Source organism: Meriones unguiculatus, chromosome 3 (genome assembly GCF_030254825.1).
Source record: "Meriones unguiculatus strain TT.TT164.6M chromosome 3, Bangor_MerUng_6.1, whole genome shotgun sequence".
In the NCBI taxonomy this organism is placed as follows: Eukaryota; Metazoa; Chordata; class Mammalia; order Rodentia; family Muridae; genus Meriones; species Meriones unguiculatus.
The window spans coordinates 66906785-66917920 of NC_083351.1; the positions used below are offsets into that span (position 1 = coordinate 66906785).

The following is an 11136-nucleotide window of genomic DNA, read 5'->3' on the forward strand; positions in this document are numbered from 1 at the left end:
TTAAAGACTATTGGTAGGGCCTGTTCAGTTCTCTTGAATAGAGAGAATCCAGATGTCTACACACTATTTTCAGGAGGTATGCTAGTTAATTTTAATTGTCAACTGGTTGAGATCTAGAATTGCTTGGAGAGACTGGCCCCTAGGCATGCCTATGAGGAGATTTTTTTAAAATTATACTTTATTTACTTTGTATCCCCCCTCTAGTTCTTTCCCTCCTCCCCTCCCAATCCCTCCCTTTCCCTGCCCCCTTTTCCACACACTCCCCTCCCCAAGTCCACTGGTAGGGGAGGGTTTCTTTTTCTTCCTTCTGATCCTAGCCTGTTCGGTCACATCAGGAGTGGCTGTATTGTCTTCCTCTGTGGCCTGGTAAGGCTGCTCCTCCCTCAGGGGGAGGTGATCAAAGAGCCAATCAGTTCATGTCAGAGGCAGTCCCTGTTCCCATTACTATGGAACCCACTTGGACACTGAACTGCCATGGGCTACATCTGTGCAGGGGTTCTAGGTTATCTCCATGCCTGGTACTTGGTTGGAGTATGGTCTCAGGAAAGACCCCTGTGCTCAAATTTTTTGGTTCTGTTGCTCTCCTTGTGGACCTCCTGTCTTCTCCAGATCTAACTATTATTCCCCACTTCTTTCATAAGATTCCCTGCATTCTGCCCAAAGTTTGGCCATAAGTCTCAACATCTGCTTTGATAGTCTGCAGGGCAGAGCCTTTCAGAGGCCCTCTGTGGGAGCCTCCTAACTTGTTTCCTGTTTTTTTTCTTCTTCTGATGTCCATTCTCTTTGCCTTTCTGGATAGGGATTGAGCATTTTAGCCAGAGTCCTCCCTCTTGATTAGTTTCTTTAGGTGTACAGATTTTAGTAGGTTTATCCTATATTATATGTGTATATGCGTGAGTATATACTGTGTGTGTCTTTATGCTTCTGGGATAGCTCACTCAGGATGATCCTTTCCAGGTCCCACCATTTACCAGCAAATTTCATGATTTCATTGTTTTTCATTGCTGAGTAATATTCCATTGTGTAGATGTACCACAATTTCTGTATCCATTCTTCAGTTGAGGGGCATCTGGGTTGTTTCCAGCTTCTGGCTATTACAAATAAAGCTGCTACAAGCATGGTTGAACAAATGTCCTTGTTGTATACTTGAGCAAATTTTGGGTATATGTCTAGGAGTGGTATAGGTGGATCTTGAGGAAGCGCTATTCCTTGTTGTCTGAGAAAGCGCCAGATAGATTTCCAGAGTGGTTGTACCAGTTTACATTCCCACCAGCAGTGGAAGAGGGTTCCCCTTTCTCCACAACCTCTCCAGCACGTGTTGTCACTTGAGTTTTTGATCTTGGCCATTCTGATGGGTGTAAGGTGAAATCTCAGGGTCGTTTTGATTTGTGTCTCTCTGATGGCTAATGACGTTGAGCATTTCTTTAAGTGTTTCTCTGCCATTTGATATTCCTCTATCGAGAACTCTGTTTAGCTCTGTTCCCCATTTTTTAATTGGATTACTTGATTTGTTGCTTTTCAACTTCTTTAGTTCTTTACATATACTGGATATTAGCCCTCTGACAGATAAAGGGTTGTTGAAGATCCTTTCCCAATCTGTAGGCAGTCGTTTTGTTTTGAGCATGGTGTCCTTTGCTTTACAGAAGTTTTTCAGTTTCATGAGGTCCCATTTATTGATTGTTGATCTTAGAGCCTGTGCTGTTGGTTTTCTGTTCAGGAAGTTGTCTCCTGTACCAATGAGTTCTAGGGTATTCCCCACTTTTTCTTCTAACCGATTTAATGTGTCTGGTTTTATGTTGAGGTCTTTGATCCACTTGGAGTTTAGTTTTGTGCAGGGTGATAAGTGTGGATCTATTTGCATTTTTTTCTACATGTAGACATCTAGTTAGACCAGCACCATTTGTTGAAGATGCTATCTTTTTTCCATTGTATGGTTTTGGCATCTTTGTCAAAAATCAGGTGTCCATAAGTGTGTGGGTTTATTTCTGGGTCTTCTATTAGGTTCCATTGATCCACCAGTCTGTTTCTATGCCAGTACCAAGCAGTTTTTATTAGTGTTGCTCTATAGTATAGCTTGAGATCAGGGATGGAGATACCTCCAGATGATCTGTTGTTGTAGAGGATTGTTTTAGCAATTCTGGGTTTCTTGTTATTCCATATGAAGTTGAGAATTTTTCTTCCAGGTCTGTAAAGAATTGTGTTGGTAATTTGATGGGAATTGCATTGAATTTGTAGATTGCTTTTGGTAAGATGGCCATTTTTACTATGTTAATCCTGCCAAGCCATGAGCATGGTATGGAAACTAAACAACTTGATACTCAATGACAGTTGGGTCAGGGAAGAAAGAAAGAAAGGAGATTATTTTGATTAGGTTGAGATGGAAAGACTTGCCCACTGTGGGTGACTCAATTCACTAACCTCAGATCCTGTATTGAATCAAAAGGAAAATGTGAGCTGAACATTCATTTTTCTCTTCTTCCTGAGTATGGGCAAAAAGTAACTAGTTGTTTCGGCCTCCAGCTGCTCTGACTTCTCCATCATGCTGGACTGCACATCAAACTGTGAGCCAAAATAAACCGTTCCGTTCTTCGGTTACTTTTCCCAGGGCAGTGTATCACATTCACCGGTTTTTAGGGTCGAGTTCATGCCTCCTGGGCCTTTCAGCTCCTGAGAGAAACCAAGGCACTGCCTCACCCACTGAAATGTTCAGGGCACTTTGTGTTTCTTGGTATGTTCCCTTATAAGTCAAGAAGGCATGGAAATTTGACAGGAAATTTGGTCTTAGACATTAATTTTGTGTACCCTGCATAGCTTACAAATGTCACTGTATCCTGGCAACTACAACTGTATTGATCTTGGCAACTGACACTATATTTTGTTTCTGATAAGGCTATAAAGTCTAATTGCTCTCAATAAAAATTGTTACAGCTTTGGTCTTGCCGTGATCCCTTTATCTTGAGCCTGGGTTAATTTCTAAATGGCTGTGTCAGGTTGGCCCAGTAGGTAAGCATGGGAACTTACAGGGAGGGATTTTGTAAACTGAAATTTCTTTTTTTCATCCGTTTAAGACTATATTCAATGATTCTATTGTGGTATTTAATGTGTAAGCCATTGCTGTGCATAAAGTATGTTTTAAAAATAAAAATTTCATTTATGTTTGTGCGTAGGCATGTGTGTGCCACAATATGTGTATGTGGAGTGGAGTGGTTCACAGAACAATTGTTAAAGGGGTTTCAAGGTATGATCATTTATTTGTTACTCTTAAAGACTTACTTTTGACTGGACTCAGACTTAGAAGTAGAAGCTCTTAGTGAGGACAGCCTACATTTTTTTGGCAATCTGTTGTTGGTGCTTTTCTTTAGCTTCCTCCATTCTTTTAGCCAAAAGTTTAGCATATTCTTTAGCCACCTCCTTGTTTTCCTTAGTACCATGTTTCTTCAGAGGCACACATAGGTGTTTGTGTTGCAAGACACATGGAGTGACAAGATTCTGAACCTTGGGTGCTTTGGTCCTGGGCTTCTTACCTTTTTTGTTTAAGGGCTTCCTCTCTCCAGTTCTCCTTGATCTCATATGAAAGAAGGGGAGTTAGTATGACGTGGAAAGGATAGGAGCTCCACAAGACTAAATATATCTGGGCACAGGGGTCTTTTCTGAGACTGGCACTCCACCAAGGACCATGTATGGATATAACCTAGAACCTCTGCTCGGATGTAGCCCGTGGTAGCTCAGTAACCAATTGGTTTCCCATAGTAAGGGGAACAAGTGCCACGGACCAGCCCAGTCATCCTCGGGAGAACAAGGCTTTGGACAGGAAGACACGGTTTCGGCGAAGAATTGACAGACAGAGACACCTTGATGGTTTTGACTCTGCTGCAACTTTACTGAAATCAAGCTAGTATTTTTTATAATGATTTCACAAAAGGCACCTTAAAATTGGCATACTTCCCAGAACATTTAGACTTTTACCAAGAACATAAAGTTTACATTTTAACTCAAAATGCAGTCAAATATAAAGCAGTACCCACAAGTAATCTTGGCCTAAAAACTTTTTGATCAGAGCAAACACAGGAAAAGAAACCTCAAATATAGTTTCATTATTGCTAACCAGTGAAGAGGAAAGTCAGGAGCTAAGTCAGATGCCTGCCAAAGTCCCTTTCCATATCAAAATCTAACTATACCTTTGTTAACCATCCTCCCATATGTTCAGCCCAATATTTATAATCTTCTCTAGAAACAAGGTACTGAAGGGAGGGGGAAACTCCCGCCAGCTGCACCTCTCATGCTATTATTTCTTAAAAAGGAGCCTATTATTTTTTCACTATTTTTAATGCCTATTAATATTAAATCTAATTCATTACCTTTCTTAAACTTATTATTTATATTAAAGCCTTTAACAATCTACTAATAATAAATTTCTTTATAAAGTTAGTTGTGCTGTTTCAGGAGTCACAGAGAAAGATCAAAGAATTCATTATTCCAGCCCCAGAGCCACAACTGAAGAAGCGTAGAAATCTCAGAACACGTCTCTTTTCCAAGTGGGATGAGTTTGCCAGGGACCTTCCAGGGGGCTTATTTCCAGAGAAATCAGATCCCCCGCCCTGTAGCTTATGCTACTATGGTGACACTGGCATGAGTGTTGACAAACAAGGACTATTTCTGACAGGAACTCAATGGCAGGCTCTTTGGTCTCCCCACCCCCCAAGTGAGGAGCAGTCCTGCTAGGCCACAGAGGAGGACTTTGCAGCCAGTCCTGAAGATACATGATAAAACAGGGTCAGATGAAAGGGGAGGAGGTCCTTCCCAATCAGTGGACTTGGAAAGGGGCAGGGAGGAAATGAGGGAGGGAGGGAGGGTGGGATTGGGAGGGAATAAAGGAGCAGGATACAGCTGGGATATAGAGTTAATAAAATGTAACTAATAATAAAAAAATTAAATTAAATTAAAAAAAAAGAAGAAGAATGCCCCTTTCTCAACAGCAGGCCTGCTCTGCCATGGGCCGAACACCTTGCTTCATGGGAAAATCTTGTTTGTCATTCCCACCACTGGTATGGACCACATAATCCTTCTGCTCTTCACCCAGAGCTTCTCATAGACCATATGAAGCTTGTGCTCATTGTCCACGTCAATGAGTTTCTGACAGCCAGTGGCAGGGAAGGAGATAATCAGCTTCATCTTGACACAGCCAACCGCCTAGGAGGCGCCATGAAAAAGAGTTCTTGAATTTTAGCTTTTTTAATTTTTATTTTTGAGGTTTTTTTTTTTTTTTAAGATTCCATCACACACACCAGAAGAGGGAATCAGATTCCATTATAGATAGTTCCTAGGAACTGAACTCAGGACCTTTGGAAGAGTAGTCAGTACACTTAACTGCTGAGCCATCTCTCCACCCCATCAAAGAACAACTTTGAAGAATCTATTTTCTCTTTTCACTAGGAAGGTTCTAGGTATTCAGTTCAGGTCATTAGGCTTGGCAGTTATTAGTACTTTTACCCACTCGGCGGTCTCATTGGCCCTAGTGTTTGAATGAGAAGACAGTGTAGACAATTATTCCTAATACTCCACACACACTATTGCCTGGGTAGCTCTAAAGGATACAAAAACTACTCATTGTTTTAACTTGGCCTTATGTTTGTAAATATTGGAAGTCTTCATATTTTTTATTTTGTGTGAGCTGTATGTACTATAAGACTCCTTTGTAGAAGGATATCGTTCACCTAAAATGTACATAGAGTGAACCTGGGTAAAGATGATTTTAGATCCCAGAAGATGCACAGATGACAGAAGACAAAAGAAGGGAAGCTGATAGAGAGTAATAGGGTACTGGGATGGGATGGGAGGATGGGATATGAGATAAGAAAGCCAGGAGAGGAAAGAGAAACTGGCAAAGACATAGCCTGATTGAAAGCTCTGTCTCTGGTTCCTATCAGGTGTCCAGTGTGGAACAGAGTCTCCCACATAGGTCAGCGTGGTATCAAAATGCAGAAGTTTCTGACTATTAGACATTAAGCGGGCATTTAGGTAAATAACTGGCTGAGGGTGCGTGTGGAAAAGCTGACAATACTTAGGAGGGAGCAGACGGTGGAGCAGGCTGGGCACAGGGACTGCCTTGTTCTGGTTCTACTGGTCAGTGCAGCTAGACACGGACTAAAGATCTAAGCACAGCTGGACTTCTTGCTGGTTCCATCCACCGTTCACTGTTTCAGGAACAGAGTCAGCAAATGTCAAGATGATTTGTTGCTGCTAAGTCTACAGAGTTTAGTTTTCTATTGCTGATAGACAAGTGGAAGGGGAGACTGTCTCCGGCACCTACCTGACCGTTACCCCAGAGTACTCCTGGGAGCAAGGACAGCTGGGAATCCAGAAAGAGCTGTCTTCTGGAGTGGGTATGAGATCATAGGATCATGATATACCAACACCAGCCAGGCAAACACAGACCCAGAAATGCTTTGTCCAGTGGCATCAGGTTTATTTTATGGGAATGTGGAACGTAAGGATTTTCAAAAGGCACTTATGAGGCACAGAAGTAAAGACAGCCACAGCCAAAGGTGGACTCCTGCTCCAGCTCATGGGGCCACAGAAGTCAGTTTTGTCAGAGAAATCAAAGATTACTTTCTGAGGCAGTCTTAAAGTCTGGCATTTGGGGTTGGGGGAACAGGGCCCATCCACTTCTCTCCTAGACAGAAAGAGTTATAGATGTTTATACGGTTCTAAGACAGGTCAGCAGATGATTCCCAAGGAGCCCCAAGATCTTCCTGGTTGGGTTCAAGGTCTAGAAGGCTTCCTTTTCCCCTGTGGGGAAGACCTCCTACCTCTGCTCAACCTGGATCAGCACCAACTATATAAGGCATCCTTGTTAGAAATAGCAGGAATTTTGTTGTTGCTATTCTGGTCATGTGATATAATGGATGTTGGGCTGGAGTCAGAAGGTCAAGGGAATAGAATTCTAAACTTACCTAGCAGGTATGCTAGCAACTCCATACGGTCAGACCCAAAGAGCATGTGGGTTTTACCATCCACATGGGCAACAGTGGTAGGCAGCCCAAAGGCCTAGAGAAAATGGAGTATAGGAAGAAAGATGATAGAGCAGGTGCCTGTTAGACTGAGGTACAGAGTAGTCATAAGACAGAGAACAAAGCAAATCAAATGTCTGCTAAGAGACCTATTGGCCTCAGGCATCTTCTCAGCTCCACCTATGTGGCACAAGCTTCTTATTTTTAAAAATCACCATCTCTTTCCTTTCCTTCCTTGACTAGGTTTAGGGGGAGGAAGGGAGCAGATGAGGTGGTTATGGAAAGCCGGGGAGGAACCATGATGGGGAGGACTCAGCTAGCAGGAGCAGGAGCAGGAGCACTTGTGGTCAGATTACTTCTCTATCTGTAGACAGGGCCTGGGAATTCACTTGTAGTTGCTCACCCCATATTTGCAGGCTGCGTCAGTGATCTCCTTGAGCTTGTTTTTCACCTGTTCTGTGGAAATCTTCTCCAGAAAGTGTTGGGCTTGCTGTGCGGACATTCCTGCCTTCTCTGCTGCCTGGGGAGAAAAGGAAGAGCATGCAGCTGGGTCTGCATTGTGGGGGTGGGAGAAAATGCTATTTTGTTCCTTTCCTGCCCTCAAGTTTTCCTGGAAAGACTTTTGCCCAACTGCAAATAACAGGTTATCTATCCTACTCAAGACAAATTGTCTCCTTTTCCCAAAGTCTTGACATCAGTAGAAAAGGCAGAGGGCACAAAGAAGTCATAGTCACAGAAACAGCACCAGATGGCATGGCAGAGAGCAGCTAGCCTCACTTTTTCATTTCATAACGTGGGCACAGCAGTCAACAGCTATTTATTCCTTGCTTAGAGGTATAGAGCTTGTCAGTAGCAGCATTAAAAGCCATATCCCTAGAATTCACATCTGGAAAACTTTCTTCCCTGTACCTTAGAATTCCTAACAGTCTCAGGCTAGGTTCTAAGTCCTGTATCATTTCCTGAATAATTGTGGAATGGAGTCATGGCTTCAGCTCCCTGCTTGGCTTCCAGAAAATGGGAGAGCTTCTGATTAGGATGCCTGTGAAAGTTTAGAATTAGTGGCTTTTCAACTTGGGATCTCCTAAGGAGCTTTTCAATGTCCCAATGTGAAGGCCATTGCCTAGATGATGACATCAGCCTTTCTGGAGTTGACACTCGGCACTCCTGATATCAGTGTATAGCTCAAGGTGAGCAGCTACAACCTGACCTCCTATGAGCCACTGTCTCTGATAGTTAAATGAAACGGTTCCTGAGCAACAGGGGAAGGGATAAGCCACTGAGAATAGTGGCTTTTTAAAAACATTTGTTAATAGTAAGCAAAAGAGTAAAATTATGCACATATATATAAACACACATATGCATATATGCCTTTAAGAACTAGAACATAGACACTAGAGGATAAACTAGCCATTCTTTGCATATCTAGCTTAGAAGTGATTCGATGTCTCGTGTATTAAGAGACAGTGTGTGTCAACTATCATCTATATACAGGAGAAAAAGATCATTTTCAGTTTCCTGACATAATCCCAAGGATCATCTAACTTCGAAAGCCCGATCTGTGTCTGGCATGCACTTCCGTGTTTTGCGCACTTTACATTTCTCTCCCTGAGCATCTGTTTAACTCTCACTTGTCGGTTATCTCTTTGTCTGTGTAAAGTCCCCTGCTCTGTAACAAGCACCTATTAGTGACGTTTGTGCTGGGAATCCCTGGAGACTTGTGAATGGAAGGCTCCACCTTTCCATCTAGTGTCCACACACTGCTCCTCTCTCTCCCACTGGCATAATTCACTTCTTTCATCAAACTCTTTATCCATGTGTGGTCCACAGTAGACATTTTGCTGTTGAGGCTGGGCACTGAACTTAGGGTCTCAAGCAGATTAAGCATGCACTGAGCTTAACTCTGCAACTGAGATACAACCCTAGCCCACAGAAACCTCTTCAAAGAACCCTCTTAGCTGCAACTTTATAGTAATCTGTCCCCCTCAGATGCAGACTTTCTTCCTAAATCATTAAGAACCTTTCCTGTTCTCAGATTCTCTGTAACAATAGTAGGGGGCTCCAGTGCAGACACTCACAGACAGGATGCTCTGGGACTCTGTGATATCTTCATCCTAAGAAAAAGAAAATGCTTAGCAGGAACAAAGTAGCAAAGAGACAGGTATGACAGCAGGATCCCGTTTCTGGAAATTGCCCTGGGAAGTGTCAGAATGTCATCTAGCTATCTGTCTTTTCCCTCCAGGATTCAGAATCCAGTCCTTACTTGAGACCAAATTCGCATCCATAGCTCTCTGGACACCTTTTCCAGCATCTCTGGTTGCTCCATGCTCACAGCAGTGAGGAAGCGCATGGCACTTGTACTTCCTGTGGGGCAGAGGCATGGAGAGCTAAGATTCCTATTTCTTGTGTCCTGATGGAGGCCCAGCTCATCCTTTCTTCTGACATGTTTCCAGGCTCTATTACCTGAACTCTTTAATTCCAGTTTCTAATGGTGGTCTTAGAATACGCAACCATTGTCTCTGCCACTGCCCCCCCCCCCCACTTTTGTCTAGCTGACCCTGGGTCCCTGAGATTTTCTTACAAAGCCCCGACTGTTCTGGTCTCCATGAGATTTCCCAACTGTTTCTGACCCTCTTCACCTACTTATTTGTTTATTTATTTATTTAATTTTATTTCTATTTCCTCTGAAACTGGAGTTATGGATGGTTGTGGGCCACCGGTGCTGGGAACCAAATCAGGTCTAGAAGAACCAAATCTAGAAGAGCTCCCAGTGCTCTTAAGCTCTGTGACATCTCTCCAACCCCATCCTCACCTTTCTTAAGAACCACATTAGAGAAATCCTTGGGAAAGCGGATGGGAACCTGGAAGAACTGTTTCAGGAGAGAGATCTCTTTGTACACGTACTGGCCTTTTCGGGGAACCGCAGCTGGTGGGTGGTTTCCTGGCAGTGGAGAGTTAGACAACTGGTGAGAGAAGACAGGTGGGTCTCAGGCCAGGGACCCCCTCCCAGACAGAGCAAACTGCTAGTTTAGGGGTGTAGGACAGGCCCCTCAGGCTACAGGAAACAACCCTCCTTGCCCAGCTGAGAGGGCTTCTCCTTGCTTACCGCTGTCTTTCATGATCCCAGCGATTAAAGCCGGCCGCAACTGCAGCTTGATGTTCCAGAGGTGCTGGTATCTGCATAGGACCTACCAGTGCAGAGATAATAAACAAACAAACAAACAAATAAATGGGGGGGCTGTGTGGCATTTAGAGAGGACAGATGGCATAAGTGACTATAGGGCTGTCTCCCGGCTCTAGGTGCAGAGGATGACTATTCCACACTGAACAGCTTTGTTTAAAAGCACCGAACTCTCAGCTCTTTGAAACAGGTACCAGACTCCTTACTTCAGTGTGTGGTTTCCATCCTGTAGAGCATCCTAGCGCCCCTGAACCTCTCTCCAAACTTCACCTAGCTTTCTTGGAGTCACCCCTTTTCTGTCTACGGTCCGTGTGGGAAGAGAATATTTGACCTTAGGAAATCAGGACCCTACTTGGAGGAGCCACAGTCCGTTTAGAAGCACAAAGTGAACTTCAGCCCGGGAACAGTCTGTCCTTGTCCTAACCCTGAGGGCAATCGCCAGGACTTTCTGTTGCCCAGTGCACCGCTGCGCACTCGCCCCGCAGGCGGTAGCCCTGGCGGTTCTCCCGCGTCACCTCAAAGCCCAGCCAGGAGTAGGGGGACAGCACATCGTAGAAGAGCTCCAGGACGCGCGGCGCCGGCCCCATACTGCAGGGAAGAGAGTAAGCGAACTTGAAACTGTAGTCAGCAGAAGAAGCACAGGGTTAGGAGTAAACAGCCAACTCCTGCCAGCGAACAGCAGGGCAGGACGCTAAAGGCGCTAGTGCGCAGCCTCCGGTAGAGACCCTCCCCTCGGGGCGGGCCCAGGGGTGTAGCCGGGTAGACCAATAAGGGCGCGCTGCAGGATCAAAGGGCAATGAGGGTGGAGTCTGAGATTAAGTCGAAGGTCCCCCAACAGACCAGCCTGTCACGAGTGTGCAGCTTCTGGAAGGCTCTGGAACTTTATACCTCGAGCAAGGAGCCAGCGCACAAGGATCCGAGCTCGGAGGAAGGAAGTGGCTCTAACTG

At 44.3% G+C, this 11136-nt stretch overlaps 1 protein-coding gene across 2 annotated transcripts; it reads right to left on the reverse strand.

Moving 5' to 3' along the window:
* Positions 1-6442: 6442 nt before the first annotated feature.
* Positions 6443-10894, reverse strand: Gstk1 (glutathione S-transferase kappa 1). 2 transcript variants are annotated; one of them, XM_021652651.2, is made up of 8 exons: positions 10704-10891; positions 10114-10195; positions 9820-9948; positions 9271-9371; positions 9086-9121; positions 7414-7530; positions 6954-7047; positions 6443-6673 (listed from the first exon to the last, which is right to left on the reverse strand). In XM_021652651.2, the coding sequence occupies exons 1-8, from the start codon at positions 10773-10775 to the stop codon at positions 6624-6626; spliced, it is 681 nt and encodes a 226-aa protein (XP_021508326.1). In that variant the 5' UTR covers positions 10776-10891; the 3' UTR covers positions 6443-6623. The 2 variants fall into 2 exon arrangements, with proteins under 2 accessions (XP_021508326.1, XP_021508327.1); XM_021652652.2 differs by lacking the exon at positions 9086-9121 and having other exon boundaries at positions 10704-10894.
* Positions 10895-11136: the final 242 nt, after the last annotated feature.

What these genes read in the sequence shown, in the direction of transcription:
- Gstk1 (XM_021652651.2), bottom strand. Translation starts at nt 10,775, where the DNA reads ATGGGGCCGGCGCCGCGCGTCCTGGAGCTCTTCTACGATGTGCTGTCC. An exon ending in TAATGTGGTTCTTAAGAAAG is followed by an intron (nt 9,372 to 9,819) that starts GTGAGGATGGGG and finishes TCTGCCCCACAG; the next exon opens with GAAGTACAAGTGCCATGCGC. An exon ending in AGTCCCAGAGCATCCTGTCT is followed by an intron (nt 7,531 to 9,085) that starts GTGAGTGTCTGC and finishes TTTTCTCCCCAG; the next exon opens with GCAGCAGAGAAGGCAGGAAT.